We start from the raw sequence: 22,676 nt of genomic DNA on the forward strand, positions 1-22,676 counted from the left end.
TGGAGTTTTCTGGAAGGGCTTAACAAATACCATCATTATTATGATTATAATTGTTGTTATCCCGTCAGATTGTGAGGAGGGGGTTTGCCCTCTTGCCCCTCAGGCCTGGAGTTTTCTGGAAGGGCTTAACAAATACCATCATTATTATGATTATAACTGTTGTTATCCCATCACATTGTGGGGAAGGGGTTTGCCCTCTTGCCCCTCAGGCTGCCCATCGGGCCTGGAGTTTTCTGGAAGGGCTTAACAAATACCATCATTATTACGATTATAATTGTTGTTATCTCGTCAGATTGTGGGGAGGGGGTTGCCCTCTTGCCCCTCAGGCTGCCCTTCGGGCCTGGAGTTTTCTGGAAGGGCTTAACAAATACCATCATTATTATGATTATAATTGTTGTTATAGGCCCTACTGAGAGCTCACCTCCTCCAGGAGGCCTTCCTAGACTGAGCCCCTTCCTTCCTCTTCCCCTCGTCCCCCTCTCCATCCCCCCCATCTTAACCTCCTTCCCTTCCCCACAGCACCTGTATATATGTTTGTACATATTTATTACTCTATTTATTTCACTTGTACATATCTATTCTATTTATTTTATTTTGTTAGTATGTTTGGTTTAGTTCTCCGTCTCCCCCTTTTAGACTGTGAGCCCACTGTTGGGTAGGGACTGTCTCTAGATGTTGCCAACTTGGACTTCCCAAGCGCTTAGTACAGTGCTGTGCACACAGTAAGCGCTCAATAAATACGATTGATTGATTGATTGATTCTCCGTCTCCCCCTTTTAGACTGTGAGCCCACTGTTGGGTAGGGACTGTCTCTATATGTTGCCAACTTGGACTTCCCAAGCGCTTAGTACAGTGCTGTGCACACAGTAAGCGCTTGATTGATTGATTCTCCGTCGCCCCCTTTTAGACTGTGAGCCCACTGTTGGGTAGGGACTGTCTCCATATGTTGCCAACTTGGACTTCTCAAGCGCTTAGTGCAGTGCTCTGCACACAGTAAGCACTCAATAAATACTTTTGATTGATTGATTGATTGTTATCCCGTGAGATTGGGAGGAGGGGGTTTGCCCTGTTGCCCCTCAGGCTACCCTTCGGGCCTGGAGTTTTCTGGAAGGCTCCAGAGAGGGCCCCGGTAACCCTAGCAACGGCCGCCTCAGTGCCCAAGCGGCGTTCTCCCGCCTCGCGCGCGCCGATTGGTCGCCGCCGCTGGCCAATCACCGGCGGGAGCGGGCGGGGTCCTGGCGCGCCATTGGCGGACGGCGCGGCGCATGCGCGTTGCCCGGCCGGCTGCGGAAGGAGGAGGCCGGCGGGAGCCGTTGGGGCCCGGGGGGCGGGGAGCGCGTGTCAGGGGTCAGGGGTCAGGGGTCAAAGGTCAGACCGGACTGGGCCGCCGAAGCCATGGGCGCGGAGCAGGAGGAGGAGCGCTTCGACGGCATGCTGCTGGCCATGGCCCAGCAGCACGAGGGCGGCGTCCAGGAGGTAATCATCATCATCATCTCAATCTCATCATCATCAATCGTATTTATTGAGCGCTTACTGTGTGCAGAGCACTGTACTAAGCGCTTGGGAAGTACAAGTTGGCAACATCTAGAGACAGCCCCTCCCCAACAGTGGGCTCACAGTCTAAAAGGGGGAGACAGAGAACAAAACCAAACATACTAACCAAATAAAATAAATAGGGTAGATATGTACAAGTAAAATAAATAAATAAATAGAGTAATAAATATGTACAAACATATATACATATCATCATACTAATGATGGCATTTGTTCTCTCTCTTCATCCCTTCAAGGCCCTGCTGAGAGCTCACCTCCTCCAGGAGGCCTTCCCAGACTGAGCCCCTTCCCTCGTCTCCCCCTCGTCCCCCTCTCCATCCCCCTATCTTCCCTCCCTTCCCCACAGCACCTGTATATATGGATATATGTTTGTACATATTTTTTTTACTCTAATTTATTTGTACATATCTATTCTATTTATTTTATTTTGTTAGTATGTTTGGTTTTGTTCTCTGTCTCCCCCTTTTAGACTGTGAGCCCACTGTTGGGTAGGGACTGTCTCTATATGTTGCCAATTTGTACTTCCCAAGCGCGTAGTACAGTGCTCTGCACATAGTAAGCGCTCAATAAATATGATTGATGATGATGATGATTTGTTAAGCGCCTACTACGTGCCAAGCACTGTTCCAAGCGCTAGCGGGGATGCAAGGTGATGAGGTTGTCCCACGCGGGGCCCACGGCCTTCATCCTCATTTACAGATGAGGCACGGGGAATAATAAAATGGCTCTGTCTCCCTCTTTTATAATAATAATAATAATAATAATAAGTGGCATTTGTTAAGCGCTCACTATGTGCAAAGCACTGTTCTAAGCACTGGGGAGGATACAGGGTGATCAGGTTGTCCCACGTGGGGCTCACAGTCTTCATCCCCATTTTCCAGATGAGGTAACTGGGGCCGAGAGAAGTTAAGTGACTTGCCCAAGATCACACAGCAGACATGTGGTGGAGTCGGGATTCGAACCCATGACCTCTGACTCCAAAGCCCGGGCTCTTTCCACTGAGCCACGCTGCTTTTAGACTGTGAGCCCACTGTTGGGTAGGGACTGTCTCTATATGTTGCCAACTTGTACTTCCCAAGCGCTTAGTACAGTGCTCTGCACACAGTAAGCGCTCAATAAATACGATTGATGATGATAATGAATAATAATAGCATTTGTTGAGCGCTTACTATGTGCAACGCACTGTTCTAAGCGCTGGGGGGATACAAGGTGATCAGGTTGTCATTCATTCAATCGTATTTATTGAGTGCTTACTGTGTGCAGAGTACTGTACTAAGCGCTTGGGAAGTGCAAGTATGCAAGTATACAAGTATAATGGTGGCATTTATTAAGCCCTTACTATGTACAACGGAGAATAATCATAATGATGGCATTTATTAAGCCCTTACTATGTGCAACGGAGAATAATCATAATGATGGCGTTTATTAAGCGCTTACTAGGTGCCAAGCACTGTTCTAAGCGCAGCGGGGATGCAAGGTGATGAGGTTGTCCCACGCGGGGCTCCCGGCCTTCATCCCCATTTTACAGATGAGGCACGGGGAATAATCATAATGATGGCATTTATTAAGCCTTTACTATGTGCAACGGAGAATAATCATAATGATGGCATTTATTAAGCCCTTACTATGTGCCCAACACTGTTCTAAACACTGGGGCTAGCTCTCTTCCTCCCTTCAAAGCCCTACTGAGAGCTCACCTCCTCCAGGAGGCCGCCCCAGACTGAGCCCCTTCCTTCCTCTCCCCCTCGTCCCCCTCTCCATCCCCCCATCTTACCTCCTTCCCTTCCCCACAGCACCTGTATATAGGGATATATGTTTGTACAGATTTATTACTCTATTTACTTATTTTTCTTGTTCATATCTATTCCATTTATTTTATTTTGTTAGTATGTTTGGTTTTGTTCTCTGTCTCCCCCTTTTAGACTGTGAGCCCACTGTTGGGTGGGGACTGTCTCTATATGTTGCCAACTTGGACTTCCCAAGCGCTTAGTACAGTGCTCTGCACACAGTAAGCGCTCAATAAATACGATTGATTGCAACGGAGAATAATCATAATGATGGTATTTATTAAGCCCTTACGATGTGCAACGGAGAATAATCATAATGATGGCGTTTATTAAGCGCTTACTAGGCTTAGCGTGGCTCAGTGGAAAGAGCCCGGGCTTTGGAGTCAGAGGTCATGGGTTCGAATGCCGGCTCCACCACAAGTCTGCTGTATGACCTTGGGCAAGTCACTTAACTTCTCTGAGCCTCAGTTACCTCATCTGTAAAAATGGGAATTAAGACTGTGAGCACCATGTGGGACAACTTGATCACATTGTATCCCCCCCAGCGCTTAGAGCAGTGCTTTGCACATAGTAAGCGCTTAACAAATGCCATCATTACTAGGTGCCAAGCACTATTCTAAGCGCTGGCGGGGATGCAAGGTGATGAGGTTGTCCCACGCGGGGCTCACAGCCTTCATCCCCATTTTACAGATGAGGCACGGGGAATAATCATAATGATGGCATTTGTTAAGCCCTTACCATGTGCAAAGCACTGTTCTAAGCTCTGGGGAGGATACAAGGTGATCAGGTTGTCCCACGCGGGGCTCACAGTCTTCATCCCCATTTTACAGATGAGGGAACTGAGGCACAGAGAAGAATAATAGTGATGGCATTTATTAAGCCCTTACTGTGTGCCAAGCCCTGTTCTAAGCTCTGGGGAGGATGCAAGGTGATCAGGTTGTCCCCCGTGGGGCTCCCAGTCGTCATCCCCGTTGTCCAGGTGAGGGAACTGAGGCCCAGACAAGTGAAGTGGCTTGCCCAAGACGACAAGTGGAGGAGCTGGATTAGAACCCAGGACCTCTGACTCCCAAGCCTGGGCTCTTTCCACTGAGCCACACTGCTTCTCCAACCGGTGGGTAGCGGGACCTCGTGGGGCACGTGCTCCGGGGCCTCCGCCGCCCCGTACCGACCTCCCCAATCCACCCAGCACTGGGACGTATTGAGCGCTTCCCGGGGTGGGTAGAGCAGTCAGAGCGCTTAGTACAGTGCTCTGCACCCGGAAACGCTTAATAAGTACGATCGAATGAATGAGGATGTGGGTTCTAATCCCTGCCCCACCGCTTGTCTGCTATGGGGCCTTGGGTTCTAATCCCTGCCCCACCGCTTGTCTGCTATGGGGCCTTGGGCACTTCTCTGGGCCTCAGTTTCCTCATCTGTAATATAGCATTAATAATAATAATTATTATTATTAAGCGCTTACTAGGTGCCAGGCAATATACTAAGCGCTGGTTTCACTTCACTTAGGGAAGCAGCGTGGCTCAGTGGAAAGAGCCCGGGCTTTGGAGTCTGAGGTCGTGGGTTCAAATCCCGGCTCCGCCGCTTATCAGCTGGGTGACCTTGGGCAAGTCACTTCACTTCTCTGCGCCTCAGTTCCCTCATCTGTAAAATGGGGTTGAAGACTGTGAGCCCCCTGTGGGACAACCTGATTACCTTGTATCCTCCCCAGCGCTTAGAACAGTGCTTTGCACATAGTAAGCGCTGAACAAATACCATCATTATTATTACTATTCTCTGGGCCTCAGTTTCCTCATCTGTAGTATGGGATTAATAATAATAATAATTATTATTAAGCACATACTAGGTGCCAGGCAATATTCTAAGCGCTGGTTTCACTTCACTTTGGGAAGCAGCGTGGCTCAGTGGAAAGAGCCCGGGCTTTGGAGTCTGAGGTCATGGGTTCAAATCCCGGCTCCGCCGCTTGTCAGCCGGGTGACTTTGGGCAAGTCACTTCACTTCTCTGCGCCTCAGTTCCCTCATCTGTAAAATGGGGATGAAGACTGTGAGCCCCCTGTGGGACAACCTGATTACCTTGTATCCTCCCCAGCGCTTAGAACAGTGCTTTGCACATAGTAAGCGCTGAACAAATACCATCATTATTACTATTCTCTGGGCCTCAGTTTCCTCATCTGTAGCATGGGATTAATAATAATAATTATTAAGCACATACTAGGTGCCAGGCAGTATACTAAGCGCTGGTTTCACTTCACTTAGGGAAGCAGCGTGGCGCAGTGGAAAGAGCCCGGGCTTTGGAGTCTGAGGTCATGGGTTCAAATCCCGGCTCCGCCGCTTGTCAGCTGGGTGACTTTGGGCAAGTCACTTCACTTCTCTGCGCCTCAGTTCCCTCATCCGTAAAATGGGGATTCATTCATTCATTCAGTCGTATTTATTGAGCGCTTACTGTGTGCAGAGCGCTGTACTATGAAGACTGTGAGCCCCCTGTGGAATAACCTGATTGCCTTGTATCCTCCCCAGCGCTTCGAACAGTGCTTTGCACTTAGTAAGCGCTTAACAAATACCATCATTATTATTACTGCTCTCTGGGCCTCAGTTCTCTCATCTGTAAAATGGGGATGAAGAGCGTGAGCCCCACGTGGGACAGCCGCATCACTTTGTGTCCCTCCCGGCGCTTAGTGCTTTGCACATAGTGAGCGCTTAACAATGCCGTCATTATTATTATACAGGCAAATCGGGCTGGATCCAGGCCCGCGTGGGGCTCACAGGATCGGGGGGGTGAATAAAGGGAGCAAATCGGGGCGATGCCGAAGGGTTCGAATCCCGCCTCTGCCACTTGGTTGCCGGGAGACCTTGGGCAGGCCCCTTATCTTGTCTGTGCCTCAGTTACTTCATCTGTAAAAAGAGGATTAAGACTGAGCCCCATGCGTGAGCTTGTTATGGGCAGGGAATGTCACTGTTTATTGTTGTGTGGTACTTTCCCTCGCGCTTAGTACAGTATATATGTTTGTACGTATTTATTACTCTATTTATTTTACTTGTACATATCTATTCTATTTATTTTATTTTGTTAGTACGTTTGGTTTTGTTCTCTGTCTCCCCCTTTTAGACTGTGAGCCCACTGTTGGGTAGGGACTGTCTCTAGATGTTGCCAACTTGGACTTCCCAAGCGCTTAGTACAGTGCTCTGCACACAGTAAGAGCTCAATAAATACGATTGATTGATTGATTGATTGCTCTCCCCCTTTTAGACTGTGAGCCCACTGTTGGGTAGGGACTGTCTCTAGATGTTGCCAACTTGGACTTCCCAAGCGCTTAGTACAGTGCTCTGCACACAGTAAGCGCTCAATAAATACGATTGATGATGATGATGATGCCCTGTGGGGCGCGGAAGGCCCCAAGCCCCCGTTTTCGGGCCCTTCCCGGCGGTCCCCGTGGCGACCCAGCCAACTGAGCCAGCCCCAGCAGCGGGGCTCAGTGGAAAGAGCCCGGGCTCCGGAGTCAGAGGTCATGGGTTCAAATCCCGGCTCCGCCGCTTGTCAGCCGGGTGACTTCGGGCGAGTCTCCGGGCCTCAGTTGCCCCATCTGGGAAATGGGGATGAAGACCGTGAGCCCCCCGTGGGACAACCCGATCACCTTGTAACCTCCCCAGCGCGTCGAACAGTGCTTTGCACATAGGAAGCGCTTCATAAATGCCACCGTCATTATTATTATCATCTCTCCCAGCTCGTCAACACCTTCTTCAGCTTCCTGCGGCGTAAAACCGACTTCTTCGTCGGCGGCGAGGATGGGGTGGCCGAGAAGGTAAGGGCGGTGGCACACCGCGCTCCACTCCCCCCTCCCCGGCAACCCAGCTAGGGCACCCCGTGCCCCCAGCCGGCCTTGCCCCTGCCAATCCCAATCGGCCCGGACCCGCCTCGGTGGCACCGCCACCCCTGGCACGTGGGGCAGTCCAGGGGGAGCGGGGGCGGGCAGAGCCCTCACCGCCACGACGGTCACGTCCTGCCCACCCGGGGGGCATCTGAGGGATGCCTCCAGACCCCCATAGTCTGAGGCCCGGCCGACCCCTCATCCTGAGCCACGGTGGCCGCTGGAAGAGGCCTGCCCGCTGGGGCCCTGCCCTGGGCCCTTGGCCCCCCGGACGGACTTGGAGACTTGGAGAAGGAAGTGAGACGTGTCGTGCTTTTATCAGAGCTTGTCTGGGGCATTGGGTGTGCCCCTCCTCCCCAGCCTTGGCCCTTACCCTGCGATGCTGAGGCCAGGGGGCAGCTGGAAGTAACGGGGTGGGAGGAGGAGGAGGCCCATTCCCCCCTCCATCCCCCATCTTACCTCCTTCCCTTCCCCACAGCACCTGTATATATGTATAGATGTTTGTACAGATTTATTACTGTATTTATTTATTTTACTTGTATCTATCTATTCTATTTATTTTATTTTGTTAGTATGTTTGGTTTTGTTCTCTGTCTCCCCCTTCTAGACCGTGAGCCCACTGTTGGGTAGGGACTGTCTCTATATGTTGCCGGTTTGTACTTCCCAAGCGCTTAGTCCAGTGCTCTGCACACAGTAAGCGCTCAGTAAATACGATTGATGATGATGATGATTCTCCTTTGGAGAGAGAGGGCACTGAGGGCTTGTGGGCTGGTGGCTGGGGGTGCCCAGTCCCCAGCCCAGTGTGGCACGCCCTGGGGCCCGCTCAATCAATCAATCAATCAATCGTATTTATTCAGATTTCTCAATCCACCCGGCGTCGCCGTGGTAGTTTGGGGCTGGCTGCCCCACCTGCCCTGCCCGAGGGCTGGGACTCCTGCTAGCGGGCGAGATGTCAGGGAGGGGGTGACTAGTCCGGTGGCAGGGTGCGGGCAGCCCCTGGGGCGACCTCACCCCCTCCACCGCTCCCTTCCTGCCACCCAAAGCTCTCAGCGAGTTGACGAGGAGCCGACGTCCAGTAGCCCCGGGGTGGCGGCCACAGCGGTTTCCGATCCAAGGGCGAGGGGGAGACCCGGGCCCCTGAAGAGTTCACCCTCCCTGTTGCCCCCGGTCTTGACTGTTTTAGAGGGGGGCTCGCGGGGCAGGTGGCAGACGTGGTCCGGGGCGCCCCAACGCAGGGATTCTCTCCCCCGGCGCCCCCCACCCCGGCAGGGGCCGAGGGCCGGACGGGCTGACCGCTCGGGCACGGGTAGGCTTAGACTGTGAGCCCACTGTCGGGTAGGGACTGTCTCTATATGTTGCCAATTTGTACTTCCCAAGCGCTTAGTACAGTGCTGTGCACACGGTAAGCGCTCAATAAGTACGATTGATGATGACGAGGCGGGCGGTGCCAAGAAGACTTGGCACAGCCCTCTAGACCGTGAGCCCACTGTTGGGTAGGGACCGTCTCTATATGTTGCCAGCTTGGACTTCCCAAGTGCTTAGTACAGTGCTGTGCACACAGTAAGTGCTCAATAAATACAATTGATTGATTGATTGTACTTCCCAAGCGCTTAGTACAGTGCTCTGCACACAGTAGGCGCTCAGTAAATACGATTGATTGAAGAGGACCCGATGCCCTCGGGGCTCTGAATGGAACCGGCTGGAAACAAGCCTGGGACTGATCTTCGGGGGGCTCTTTAATATATAGTAAATATATATTTATAAACATATAATTTATATATTTACATTCATTTTATTATTATATATTATTATATTATATATAAATGTATTAATATATTTATTTATTTATGCATATTTATTCTATTTATTGTGTTAATGTGTCTTGTTTTGTTCTCTATCTCCCCCTTCTAGACTGTGAGCCCACTGTTGGGTAGGGACCGCCTCTATATGTTGCCAACTTGTACTTCCCAAGCGCTTAGTGCAGTGCTCTGCACACAGTAAGCGCTCAGTAAATGCGATTGAATGAATGAATGAATGAATGGTTCCCCGAGAGGAGCCTGGTTTGGGGGTCTGAACCTCATGGTCCCACGAGGCCTGAGTTCAAGTTCTCGGGGTTTGCGATCCAGCCCCAAGGGACTACGCTTAGTACAGTGCTCTGCACACAGTAAGCGCTCAATAAATACGATTGAATGAGTGAATTCATTCATTCATTCATGAATTCCGTCGTATTTATTGAGCGCTTACTGTGTGCAGAGCACTGTACTAAGCGCTTGGGAAGTCCAAGTTGGCAACATATAGAGACGGTCCCTACCCAACAGTGGGCTCACAGTCTAGAAGGAGTGACCCCAAGCCCCTGCTGGGTCAGGCCCTGCTTTAGAGAAGCAGCATGGCTCAGTGGAAAGAGCCCCGGCTTTGGAGTCAGAGGTCTTGGGTTCAAATGCTGCCTCCGCCAACTGCCAGCTGTGTGACTTTGGGCAAGTCAGTTCACTTCTCTGGGCCTCAGCTACCTCATCTGGAAAATGGGGATGAAGACTGTGGGCCCCCCGTGGGACAACCTGATCACCTTGTAACCTCCCTAGCGCTTAGAACACTGCTTTGTGCATAGTAAGTGCTTAATAAATGCCATTATTATTATTAGAGAACAGTGAATTCATGAATGAATGAATTCATTCATTCATTCAATTGTATTTATTGAGCGCTTACCGTGTGCAGAGCACTGTACTAAGCGCTTGGGAAGTCCAAGTTGGCAACATCTAGAGACGGTCCCTACCCAACAGCGGGCTGACAGTCTAGAAGGGGGAGATAGAGAACAATGAATTCATGAATGAATGAATGAATTCATTCAATTGTATTTCATGAGCGCTTACCGTGTGCAGAGCACTGGACTAAGCGCTTGGGAAGGCCAAGTTGGCAACATCTAGAGACGGTCCCTACCCAACAGTGGGCTCACAGTCTAGAAGGGGGAGATAGAGAACACAATGAATGAATGAACTCGATTGTATTTATTGAGCGCTTACTGTGTGCAGAGCACTGGACTAAGTGCTTGGGAAGTCCAAGTTGGCAACATCTAGAGACGGTCCCTGCCCAGCCTCTTCCCCCTTCTGCCTCGCTTTCCCCAGGGCAGGGGGGCAGGCAGGATCCGGGGGAGAGGCCACAAGGGAAGGCTGCTTGCCCGTCGCGGTGGGGCAGTGAGGGGGAGGTGGGCGAGGGCCGGGATGGGGGCCGGAGAGCGGAGCGGGGGTCCGGTCCCCCCACCCATCGGCCCCGCCGCTTCCCGTCCCCCAGCTGATCACGGAGACGTTCAGCCGCCACCAGCAGCTGGCCCAGGAGGCCCGGCGGCAGCAGCAGCGGGCCCGCCAGGAGGCCGAGCGGCGCGACAAGGCCCAGCGGGCCGCCCGGCTCGCCGAGGAAGCCCGGCCCCCGGGGCCCCAGATCAAGGAGCTGACGGACGAGGAGGCCGAGAGGCTGCAGCTGGAGATCGACCAGGTGGGACCGGCCGGACGGCCGCCGGGCGTGGGGGGAGCGGTCACCCCCGGTGCCCGGCCAGACCTGATGCCCCCCGTCCCCACAGAGGAAAGGAGAAGAGAGGCGGGCGGCGGAAAAGGCCCCGGATCAGCCCCCCGACGGCAGCGCCGGCTCCCCGGCCACGCAGGCGAGTGGGGTCGCCCCGGCGGGAGCGGGGCGGCCTTCGAATCCGGGGAAGGGGGGGCCCCTCCCTGACCCCCGTGTCCGTGCAGGAGACGAAAGACGCCGCCGAGGACGAGGACGAGGACGAGAAGGACAAAGGGAAGCTCAAACCCAACGCGGGCAACGGGGCCGACCTCCCCGACTATCGCTGGACTCAGACCCTCTCGGAGCTGGATGTGAGTGGACTGGGCGGGGGGGGGGGCCGGACGGGGGTCGCCACGCGGACCCGGGCCTCACCCCCTTCCTCCTCGCCCCGTCCCCCACCCAGCTGGCCGTGCCCTTCGGGGTGAGCTTCCGCCTGAAGGGGAAGGACGTGGTGGTGGACGTCCAGCGGCGGCGGCTGCGGGTGGGGCTGAAGGGGCAGCGCCCGCTCATCGACGGCGAGCTGTTCGGCGAGGTGAAGGTGGAGGAGAGTTCCTGGCTCATCGAGGACGGCCAGGTGGTCACCGTGCACCTGGAGAAGGTAAGGGGAGGCCTTCGCCACCCCCGCCCGCCCCGGGACCTCGGGGAAGTCCCTTCCCGTCCCTGGGCCGCAGTCACCTCACCTGGAAAATGGGGATTGAGACCGGGAGCCCCGCGGGGGACGGGGACCGCGTCCGACAAGCAGCCCCGCCCGTTCTCCGCAGATCAACAAGATGGAGTGGTGGAGCAAACTGGTGGCCACCGATCCCGACATCAACACCAAGAAGATCAACCCGGAGAACTCAAAGGTGGTCGCGCGGGTCGCGGGCCCAGCCTGCGCCGCGGTTGGGTGGGCGTCCCTGGCCGGAGGCCCCCCGTCTCCCGGCGGCCCCCTCAGTGGCCTCTCCCTTCCCGCCCCCAGCTGTCGGACCTGGACAGCGAGACGCGCAGCATGGTGGAGAAGATGATGTACGACCAGCGGCAGAAGTCCATGGGGTTGCCCACCTCGGATGAGCAGAAGAAGCAGGACATCCTGAAGAAGTAAGTCGGGGGGCCGGGGGGGGGCCCGGGAACCTTCCTCTCCCTGCCCGCCACCCCCCGGTACCCGGCACGCCCGAGAACGGGGAGGTTTTACGGCTTTACTGCCCAGCTGGGTGTGATATCCCAGGCCTCCGTGCCCGAGGCCGCCCCGAGCATCCAGTGGTGGCACAGAGGTAACTCCGGGTCACCCCTCTCTACCCTTTGCCCCCTCCGGATTTCCTCCGCTTCGTCCCCTGCCCCGCCCCGAACAGGAGCAGGAAGGAGGCAAGGAGCCGTGCCAGCCCCTGCCGCCTTCAGCGGAAGCCCGGCGGGCTTGGGTCAGCCGGCCGTTTAGCCCAGTCTCGTGCGGACCACAGGCCTTCCTCGCCCTCCTGTGTCCTAGCACGGGCCCCCCCGGGTGGGGCCGCGGTAGCGGCGACTAGGGTGGGCACAGGAAAGGGGGTTGCCAACTTGTAATAATAATAATGATGGCATTTCTTAAGCGCTTACTATGTGCAAAGCACTGTTCTAAGCGCTGGGGAGGTTTCAAGGTGACCATGTTGTCCCCCGGGGGGCTCACAGTCTTAATCCCCATTTTACAGATGAGGTAACTGAGGCACAGAGAAGTTGAGTGAGTGACACAGCTGACAATTGGCGGAGCCGGGATTTGAACCCATGACCTCTGACTCCAAAGCCCGGGCTCTTGACACTGAGCCACGCTGCTTCTCTAATAATGGAATTTATTAAGCGCTTACTATGTGCAAAGCACTGTTCTAAGCACTGGGGAGGTTACAAGGTGATCAGGTGGTCCCACGGGGGGCTCACGGAAGCAGCGTGGCTCAGTGGAAAGAGCCTGGGCTTTGGCGTCAGAGGTCATGGGTTCAAATGCCGCCTCTGCCAATCGTCAGCTGTGTGACTTGGGGCAAGTCACTTCCACTTCTCTGGGCCTCAGTTCCCTCATCTGGAAAATCAATCAATCGTATTTATTGAGCGCTTACTATGTGCAGAGCACTGTACTAAGCGCTTGGGAAGTACAAGTTGGCAACATGTAGAGATGGTCTCTACCCAACAGTGGGCTCACAGTCTAAAAGGAAAATGGGGGGTGAAGACTGTGAGCCCCATGTGGGACAACCTGATCACCTTGTATCCCCCCACCCCAGCGCTTAGAACAGTGCTTTGCACATAGTAAGCGCTTAACAAATACCATCATTATTATTAATCCCCATTTGACAGATGAGGTAACTGAGGCCCAGAGAAGTGAAGTGACTTGCCCAAAGTCACCCAGCTGACAATTGGCAGAGCCGGGATTTAACCCATGAACTCTGATTCCAAAACCCGGGCTCTTTTCCACTGAGCCACGCTGCTTGTACTTCGCTTAGTCCAGTGCTCTGCACGCAGTAAGCGCTCAGTAAATACGACTGAATGAATGAATGAAGGAATGACTGACTGAAGGCAGGCTGAGCACCCGGCGGGCCACGGCTTGGCGCCTGCCTTACTCGCTCCCGCTCCCATCTCCCAGGTTCATGGAGCAGCACCCAGAGATGGACTTCTCCAAGGCCAAATTCAACTGACGCCTCTCCTCCACCCGCGTGGGTTCTGGCTCGGCGGGGCCCCAGGTGCCCGAGTCTCTGGGAATCCGATGTGGGGGAGCCCCCTCGCCTCTGCCCGTGCCTCAAACAGGGTGGGGGGCCGGAGCCCAGGCCCAGCCGGCTGGGGACCCTCCATCCCCCTTTGCCTGTTACCAAATTAAACTTTTGTCTCGTCTCACCCGGCTCCTCTCCCACCCCGGGGTGGGTGGGATGGAGGGCTGGGGAATGCGGTGACAGGATGGCCCCACCGCAAGCCGGGCGGGAGAGCGGCGGAAAGCGGATGGCGGCCGCCAGCCCGGGGACCAGTCCGGCCCAGGATGTGGTGCCACGGGGGCTGGAGTACCCGGTCCAACGGGACGCGAGCAGGGGCAGGGAACGGACATTTTACAGATGAGGGAACCGAGGCCCGGAGAAATGAAACAAGTGCACGCAGCGGACAAGAGGCGCAGCAGGAATTATAATAAGGATGGCATTTGTTAAGCGCTTACTACGTGCAAAGCACTGTTCTAAGCGCTGGGGGGAATACAAGGGGATCAGGATGTCCCACAAGGGGCTCACGGTCTTCATCCCCATTTTACAGATGAGGGAACTGAGGGTCAGAGAAGTTAAGTGGCTTGCCCAAGATCACACAGCAGACATGTGGCAGAGCTGGGATTCGAACCCATGACCTCTGATTCCCAAGCCCAGGCTCTTTCCACTGAGCCACGAACTTCTCTAATTTAGAACCCACGACCATCCGGTACCCTTACCCACCCCACTCCTTCCTTGCGGAGATGATTCCTCAGTCCGGTACCGCTTCCCGGTGGGAACAGGGAAGCCTGTGTGGCTCTGAGCCTCCCCGCTGCAGCAGAGACCCCTGACCGGAGAGACGGGGCCGGACCACCGTGGCACACCCCACGGGCACACCCAGAGAGGGGTTTTATTTTAATCTAAACATTTACATATATAAAAGGCACCAGAGATTCGAGCCCTCCCCGCCGCCCCCCACCACCCCAGTGGGATGGGGCTGTGAGCTCTGGGCAGCTGTGCCAGCGGGATGGGAGGGCAACCCATGGTCAGCTGATGCCCCTTCAGCAGCGGGCAAGGGCCGAGGACCAGATACCCGGTGCCAGGGTGAAAGGCGAGGCAGCCTGGCGCCTCTGCCCGTCGGCCGCTACATACCCAGCAGCGGGCGGAGAGGTCCGTACCCTCCCAGCCCAAAGTCGCTTTCTCCTTCCTGGGCCCGGGCAACCTCCAGATGCCCCTGCTGCCCTAAGGCACCAAGCGGCATCTGTAGACGGCGGAGAACAGACCGTCCACCCACCGTCGCGGGGCTGGAGGGAGGCAGAGGCCGAGGGCCGGGGGGAAGAGGTCCGTGGGGCCCCGGGGGCCTAGCAGTAGCCCTGGAGCAGGGGCGTCCCTGAGGAGTCCGTCTCCGTGCCCTGGAAGGACGAGGCGCGGCTCATCTGGAAACCTGGGGATGGAGAGGAGGGAGTGTCACCGTGGCAACACTGGGCCTGCCTCCACTTAGGCCCAGCCTGTCATCATCATCATCATCAATCGTATTTATTGAGCGCTTACTATGTGCAGAGCACTGTACTAAGCGCTTGGGAAGTACAAATTGGCAACATATAGAGACAGTCCCTACCCAACGGTGGGCTCACAGTCTAAAAGGGGGAGACAGAGACCAAACATACTAACAAAATAAAATAAATAGAATAGATATGTACAAATAAATTAGAGTAAAAAAAATCTGTCACCCCCGCCCCCCCCATGCCAACCAAATAATAATAATAATGGCATTTGTTAAGCGCTTCCTATGTGCAAGGCACTGTTCTAAGCGCATGGCTCAGGGGAAAGAGCCCGGGCTTTGGAGTCAGAGGTCATGGGTTCAGATCCCGGCTCCGCCGCTTGTCAGCTGTGTGACTCTGGGCAAGTGACTTCACTTCTCTGGGCCTCAGTCACCTCATCTGCAAACTGGGGATTAAGACTGCGAGCCCCACGTGGGACAGCCTGATCACCTGGTTCCCTCCCCAGCGCTTAGAACAGGGCTTTGCACATAGGAAGCGCTTCATAACTGCCATTATTATCGTTATTACAAGGTGATCGGGTTGTCCCACGTGGGGCTCACAATCTTAAGCCCCATTTTACAGATGAGGCCCAAAGAAGTGAAGTGACTTGCCCAAGATCACACAGCTGACATGTGGCAGAGCCGGGATCCGAACCAAAGCCTCCCTTCAAAAAGCCCCAAAGTGAGGGAGCCCTGGGCCGGGCAGAGACCCCCACCCCTAGACTTTCCTCTAATAGTAATCACGGGACCCCCTCATTCACCCACCCCGGCCTAGCCTGACATTGGGGGCAGTGCTTAGTACAGTGCCCGGCCACAGCGCTTAACAGATACCACAATTACCTCCCCGCTGCTCCGCGTTGACCCCCCACCCGTTACCTGGCGCACTGAAGGGTCTCATGTTCCGGGCGATCACGTCTGCCGTGGTCTCCTCCGATATCTGCACCGTCAGGTCTGAGGAAAGAGACGATAATAATAACAATGGTGGCATTGGTTAAGCGCTTACTATGTGCCAAGCACTGTTCTAAGCGCTGGGGAGATACAAGGTGATCAGATTGTCCCACGGGGGGGCTCACGGTCTTAATCCCCATTTTACAGGTGAGGGAACCGAGGCCCAGAGAAGGGACTTGCCCTAAGTCACATAGGCTAAAATCAATCAATCAATCGTATTTATTGAGCGCTTACTGTGTGCAGAGCACTGTACTAAGTGCTTGGGAAGTACAAGTTGATGATGATGATGATGGCATTTATTAAGCGCTTACTATGTGCAAAGCACTGTTCTAAGCGCTGGGGAGGTTACAAGGTGATCAGGTTGTCCCACACGGGGCTCACAGTCTCAATCCCCATTTTACAGATGAGGGAACTGAGGCCCAGAGAAGTGAAGTGACTTGCCCAAAGTCACACAGCTGACAACTGGCGGAGCCGGGGTTTGAACCCATGACCTCTGACTCCAAAGCCCGGGCTCTTCTCCGCTGAGCCACGCTGTTGGCAACATCTAGAGACAGTCCCTATCTAACAGTGGGCTCACAGTCTAGAAGGGGGAGACAGAGAACAAAACCAAACATATTAACAAAATAAAATAAATAGAATAGATATGTACAAGTAAAATAAATAAATAGAGTAATAAATATGTACAAACATATATCCATATATACAGGTGCTGTGGGGAAGGGAAGGAGGTAAGATGTGGGGGTGGAGAGGGGGATGAGGGGGAGAGGAAGGAAGGGGCTCAGTCTGGGAAGGCCTCCTGGAGGAGGTGAGCTCTCAATAGGGCCTTGAAGGGAGGAAGAGAGCTAGCTTGGCAGATGGGCAGAGGGAGGGCATTCCAGGCCCAGGGGATAAAGAGGTTAAATGATTTGCCCAAAGTACAAGATCAGTCAAGGAGTAAGGGCTAGAGCCTAGGTTTCCTTAATAATAATAATAATAATAATAATAATTAATAACAATAATAATAATAATAACAATAATGATGGCATTTGTTAAGCGCTTACTATGTGCAAAGCACTGTTCTAAGCGCTGGGGGGATATAACATGATCAGGTTGTCCCACGTGGGGCCCACAGTCAATCCCCATTTACAGATGAGGTAACTGAGGCTCAGAGAAGTGAAGTGACTTGCCCAAGGTCACACAGCAGACACGTGGCAGAGCTCGGATTCAAACCCATGACCTCGGACTCCAAAGCCCGGGCTCTTTCCACTGAGCCACGCTGCTAATCCCAGACCAGTACTCAATTCCTCAGTAAGTGGCGGAGCCGGAATTTGAACCCATGGCCTCTGACTCCAAAGCCCAGGGTCTTTCCACTGAGCCACGACGATCAGGCTCAGACGGAGAGCTCCGATCCTCTCCCCCGCTCACCGTCCCCGCTGTAGGTGGTCACGGGCCGAGGACGGCTCGGGGATCCGGTCGGGGGGCCACTACTGGGTCAGCAGCGTGGCTCAGTGGAAAAAGCCCGGGCTTTGGCGTCAGAGGTCATGGGTTCAAATCCCGGCTCCACCACTCGTCAGCTGTGTGACTTTGGCCAAGTCACCTCACTTCTCCGGGCCTCAGTTCCCTCATCTGGAAAATGGGGATGAAGACTGTGAGCCCCCCGTGGGACAACCTGATCACCTTGTAAATTCCCCAGCACTCAGAACAGTGCTCTGCACGTAGTAAGCGCTTAATAAATGCCATCATCATTATTATTATTATTATTATGGGTTCAAATCCCGGCTCCGCCAATAGTCAGCTGGGTGACTTTGGGCAAGTCACTTCACTTCTCTGGGCCTCAGTTCCCTCATCTGGAAAATGGGGATGAAGACTTATTATTATATATTATATTTTATTATTATTATTAACACAGAGAGACGGTCCCTACGCAACAGCGGGCTCCCAGTCTAGAAGGGGGAGGCAGACAACGAAACAAAACATGTGGACGGGTGTCAAGTCGTCAGAATAAATACAAGTAAAGCTAGATGCACATCAGTCACAAAATAAATAGTAAATATGTACGTGTAACATAGAGTAATAAATCTGTACAAACACCTATACAGGTGCTGTGGGGAGGGGAAGGAGGTGGGGTGAAGATAGTATTTATTTATTTATTTTACTTGTACATATCTATTCTATTTATTTTATTTTGTTAGTATGTTTGGTTTTGTTCTCTGTCTCCCCCTTTTAGACTGTGAGCCCACTGTTGGGTAGGGACTGTCTCTAGATGTTGCCAACTTGGACTTCCCAAGCGCTTAGTACAGTGCTCTGCACTCAGTAAGCGCTCAATAAATACGATTGATTGATTGATTGATTCTGGGGGAAAAGCACCCCGGAACAGGAAATGGCCTCCGTAGCTACAACAGTAGACCAACAGTTACCCAGTGGTGGCCAAGAGAAGCAGCGTGGCTCATTGGAAAGAGCCCGGGCTTGGGAGTCAGAGGTCATGGGTTCGAATCCCAGCTCCGCCACTAGTCAGCTGTGTGACTTGGGCAAGTCACGTCACTTCTCTGGGCCTCAGTTCCCTCATCTGGAAAATGGGGATGAAGACTGTGAGGCCCCCCCCCCCAGCCGTGGGACAACCTGATCACCTTGTATCCTCCCCAGCGCTCAGAACAGAGCTTTGCACATAGTAAGCACTTAATAAATGCCATCATCATTATTATTATTTATTATTATGGGTTCAAATCCCGGCTCTGCCAATAGTCAGCTGTGTGACTTGGGGCAAGTCACTTCACTTCTCTGGGCCTCAGTTCCCTCATCTGGAAAATGGGGATGAAGACTGAGCGCCCCGTGGGACAACCTGATCACCTTGTATCCTCCCCAGCGCTTAGAACAGCGCTTTGCACATAGTAAGCGCTTAATAAATGCCATCATCGTCATTATTATTATTATTATTATGGGTTCAAATACCGGCTCTGCCAATAGTCAGCTGTGTGATTTGGGCAAGTCACTTCACTTCTCTAGGCCTCAATTCCCTCATCTGTAAAATGGGGATGAAGACTGTGAGCCCCACGTGAGACAACCTGATCACCTTGTATCCTCCCCAGCGCTTAGAACAGCGCTTTGCACATAGTAAGCACTTAATAAATGCCATCATCATCGTTATTATTATTATTATGGGTTCAAATCCCGGCTCCGCCAATAGCTGTGTGACTTTGGGCAAGTCACTTCACTTCTCTGGGCCTCCGTTCCCTCACCTGGAAAATGGGGATGAAGACTGGGAGCCCCCTGTGGGACAACCTGATCACCTTGCCTCCTCCCCAGCACTTAGAACAGCGCTTTGCACATAGTAAGCACTTAATAAATGCCATCATTATTATTATTATTATTATGGGTTCAAATCCCAGCTCCGCCAATAGCTGTGTGACTTTGGGCAAGTCACTTCACTTCTCTGGGCCTCCGTTCCCTCACCTGTAAAATGGGGATGAAGACTGGGAGCCCCCCGGTGGGACAACCTGATCACCTTGCCTCCTCCCCAGCGCTTAGAACAGTGCTTGGCGCATAGTAAGCGCTTAACAAATGCCATCATCATCATTATTATTATTAAGATGGTCAGGGGGATGGAAAAGCATCCATTCGGGGAAGAGGTTCGGCACAGGCGTGCGGACGAGACTGTGAGCCCACTGTTGGGTAGGGAATGTCTCTAGATGTTGCCAACTTGGACTTCCCAAGCGCTTAGTACAGTGCTCTGCACACAATAAGCGCTCAATAAATACGATCGATGATGATGACGATCCTCGCTCCCCAAATCCCACGGCTCCGGAGCATCGGAGCTGGAAAAGCCTAGTGGGTAGAGCACGGGCCGGGGATTCGGCCCCCGGCTCCACCACCTGCCTGCCGCGTGACCCCGGTCACGTCACCTCACTTCTCTAGGCCTCGGTTCCCTCATCATCATCACCAATCGTATTTATTGAGCGCTTACCGTGTGCAGAGCACTGTACTAAGCGCTTCCCTCATCGAACGGGGGTTAAGACCGTGCGCCCCACCAGGGACAGAGACCGGGATCAGCATCATTACCTTGCATCCCCATTACCTGGGCCTCGGTTCCCTCATCTGGAAAACGGGGGTGAAGACCGTGAGCCCCACGCGGGACACCCTGACCACCCTGTAACCTCCCCGGCGCTTAGAACAGTGCTTGGCACATAGTAAGCGCTCACTAAATGCCATCATCCTCCTTATTATCATTATAGGGAAGGAGGAGAGCCGGAGGCGGAGGACCCCGGCGGGTTGCGGGGGGCGCCTACCGGGTAGGAGCGTCTGGAAAGAGGAAGCGCTTCCCCAGTACCATAAAAACATCTCAAAAAGGGCCAGGAGCAAAACGGGGACTGTGCTGAGTGTCACTGGGGGATCCCGAGCCACGAGGGTGGGTGTCCAGGGGGCAAGCACCGCCATTCTCATCCTCTTTGGCCAAATGCCCACCCCCCGCCTCCCCCGGGCATCGGGGTAACCCGGTGAGGGGTGCCCAGGCAGTGCCAGCCACCCTTTCTACACCAATCTCGCTCTGGGCAAGGAACATAATAACGATGGCATCTATTAAGCGCTTACTATGTGCAAAGCACCGTCGTAAGCGCCGGGGAGGTTGCAAGATGATCAGGTTGCCCCACGGGGGGCTCGCAGTCTTCGTCCCCATTGTCCAGGTGAGGTCACTGAGGCACAGGGAACATCCCTTGTACTGTCCCAGGTGCTCAGTACAGAGTAAGCGCTCAACTGGCTGGGCGGGCAGAGGCTGACGCCGGCCGCCCGGGTCCCGGCCACTACAGCCAAGCAACGTTGCTCGGTGTCAAGAGCCCGGGCTTCGGAGTCCGAGGTCATGGGTTCAAATCCCGGCCCCGCCCAACTGTCAGCTGTGTGACTTTGGGCAAGTCGCTTCACTTCTCTGGGCCTCGGTTCCCTCATCTGGAAAATGGGGATGAAGACTGGGAGCCCCCACCGTGGGACAACCTGATCACCTTGTATCCTCCCCAGTGCTTAGAACAGTGCTGTGCACATAGTAAGCACTTAATAAGTGCCATTATTATTATTATTATTATGGGTTCAAATCCCTGCCCCGCCCAACTGTCAGCTGTGTGACTTTGGGCCAGTCGCTTCACTTCTCTGGGCCTCGATTCCCTCATCTGGAAAATGGGGATGAAGACTGTGAGCCCCACGCGGGACAACCTGATCACCCTGTAACCTCCCCAGTGCTTAGAACAGTGCTGCGCACATAGTAAGCACTTAATAAATGCCATTATTATTATTATGGGTTCAAATCCCGGCTCCGCCAATAGTCAGCTGGGTGACTTTGGGCAAGTCACTTCACTTCTCTGGGCCTCAGTTCCCTCATCTGGAAGATAGGGATGAAGACTGAGCCCCCCGTGGGACAACCCGATCACCTTGTATCCTCCCCAGCGCTTAGAACAGCGCTTTGCACATAGTAAGCACTTCATAAATGCCATCATCATCATTATTATGGGTTCCAATCCCGGCCCTGCCAACTGTCAGCTGTGTGCCTTTGGGCAAGTCACTTCACTTCTCTGGGCCTCAGTTCCCTCATCTGGAAGATGGGGATGAAGACTGAGCCCCCCGTGGGACAACCCGATCACCTTGTATCCTCCCCAGCGCTTAGAACAGCGCTTTGCACATAGTAAGCACTTCACAAACGCCATCATCACTATTATTATGGGTTCAAATCCCGGCCCCGCCAACTGTCAGCTGTGTGACTTTGGGCAAGTCACTTCAGTTCTCTGGGCCTCGGTTCCCTCATCTGGAAAACGGGGGTGAAGACTGTGAGCCCCACGTGGGACAACCTGATCACCCTGTAACCTCCCCGGCGCTTAGAACAGTGCTTGGCACATAGTAAGCGCTCACTAAATGCCATCATCCTCCTTATTATCATTACAGGGAAGGAGGAGAGCCGGAGGCGGAGGACCCCGGCGGGTTGGGGGGGGGCGCCTACCGTCCTGGCTGACGACGGAGCCCACCATGGTCTCGTGGCCGCTGTCGGGGGCGGCGGCGCGGCCGCCCCGGGGGTCGCGGGCCGGCGGGCGGGCGCGGCTCTTGCGGGTGCTGATGCGGATGATGCCCCGCACCAGGCGGCACTCGGCGTCCTGCTCGTCCAGTCGGTAGTCCTGCGTGATGCTGCTGATGAGGTCCGAGATCTTGTTGGTCTTCTCCAGGAAGACGGTGTCGGACGTGCACTTGGCCAGCTCGTCGATCTGGTGGACGCTGAACAGCTCCGTCAGCTTCTTGAAGATGAGCACGTCGATCTCGCGGCTGGACATGGACCCGCCGCCCAGCTCGTGCAGGTCCAGGTCGGACTCGTGGAAGGAGTAGTACTCCTCCGAGCTGCGGTGGCCGTCGCCCCCGGCCCCCCCAGCCGCCGCCGCCGCCGCCACCGCTGCCGGGGCGGGCCGGGGGCTCCCGGCGGCCGGGCTCGGGCTCGGCCCGGGGGCTGCCCCGCTCGGGGTACACGGGGATCCCCTTCAGCTTCACGTCCGGGTAGCTGAAGCTGCTGCCCACGGCCGACTTCTTGGGCCGCTCCCCGGCCCGCTGGCCGGGGGAGGCCCGGCCCGGGCTGCGGGGCGGCGGACCCCCGTTGGGCTCCTTGTCCCAGGCCCCCGGGCCCGGCCCGCCCTCGGGGCCGCCGGCCAAGGGCAGGCAGGCCCCGCAGCGGCGCAGGCAGCCCCCGCAGCGGCGGTAGCAGCCCGGACAGCGGCCGAGGCAGAACACCGTCTTGCAGAGGCCCCACAGCCAGGGCCGGGAGAGGCAGCAGGCCGCCCGCTCC

At 54.6% G+C, this 22,676-nt stretch overlaps 2 protein-coding genes across 2 annotated transcripts; one reads left to right on the forward strand and one right to left on the reverse strand.

Annotated features, from left to right (window-relative positions):
• The first annotated feature begins 1,361 nt into the window (after positions 1-1,361).
• NUDC (nuclear distribution C, dynein complex regulator) lies at positions 1,362-13,576 on the forward strand. Its single transcript, XM_038758114.1, has 9 exons — positions 1,362-1,476; positions 7,058-7,135; positions 10,487-10,687; positions 10,773-10,853; positions 10,939-11,064; positions 11,157-11,351; positions 11,515-11,598; positions 11,712-11,830; positions 13,329-13,576. The coding sequence occupies exons 1-9, from the start codon at positions 1,396-1,398 to the stop codon at positions 13,378-13,380; spliced, it is 1,017 nt and encodes a 338-aa protein (XP_038614042.1). The 5' UTR covers positions 1,362-1,395; the 3' UTR covers positions 13,381-13,576.
• Positions 13,577-14,429: 853 nt separating this feature from the next.
• Positions 14,430-22,540, reverse strand: KDF1 (keratinocyte differentiation factor 1; the record flags this gene model as incomplete). Its single annotated transcript, XM_038758649.1, is given in 4 exon segments — positions 14,430-14,851; positions 15,824-15,898; positions 21,849-22,333; positions 22,335-22,540. Coding segments are annotated over 4 exon segments (849 nt in total), but the record flags the coding sequence as incomplete, so codon positions are not given.
• Positions 22,541-22,676: the final 136 nt, after the last annotated feature.

Source organism: Tachyglossus aculeatus, chromosome 16, assembly GCF_015852505.1.
Source record: "Tachyglossus aculeatus isolate mTacAcu1 chromosome 16, mTacAcu1.pri, whole genome shotgun sequence".
Lineage (NCBI taxonomy): Eukaryota > Metazoa > Chordata > Mammalia > Monotremata > Tachyglossidae > Tachyglossus > Tachyglossus aculeatus.

Bases quoted from the DNA above. Each gene is read 5' to 3' on its own strand.
- NUDC (XM_038758114.1), top strand. From the start codon at position 1,396: ATGGGCGCGGAGCAGGAGGAGGAGCGCTTCGACGGCATGCTGCTGGCC. The intron at 10,688-10,772 runs GTGGGACCGGCC...CCGTCCCCACAG, and splicing joins TGCAGCTGGAGATCGACCAG to AGGAAAGGAGAAGAGAGGCG. The intron at 10,854-10,938 runs GCGAGTGGGGTC...GTGTCCGTGCAG, and splicing joins CCGGCTCCCCGGCCACGCAG to GAGACGAAAGACGCCGCCGA.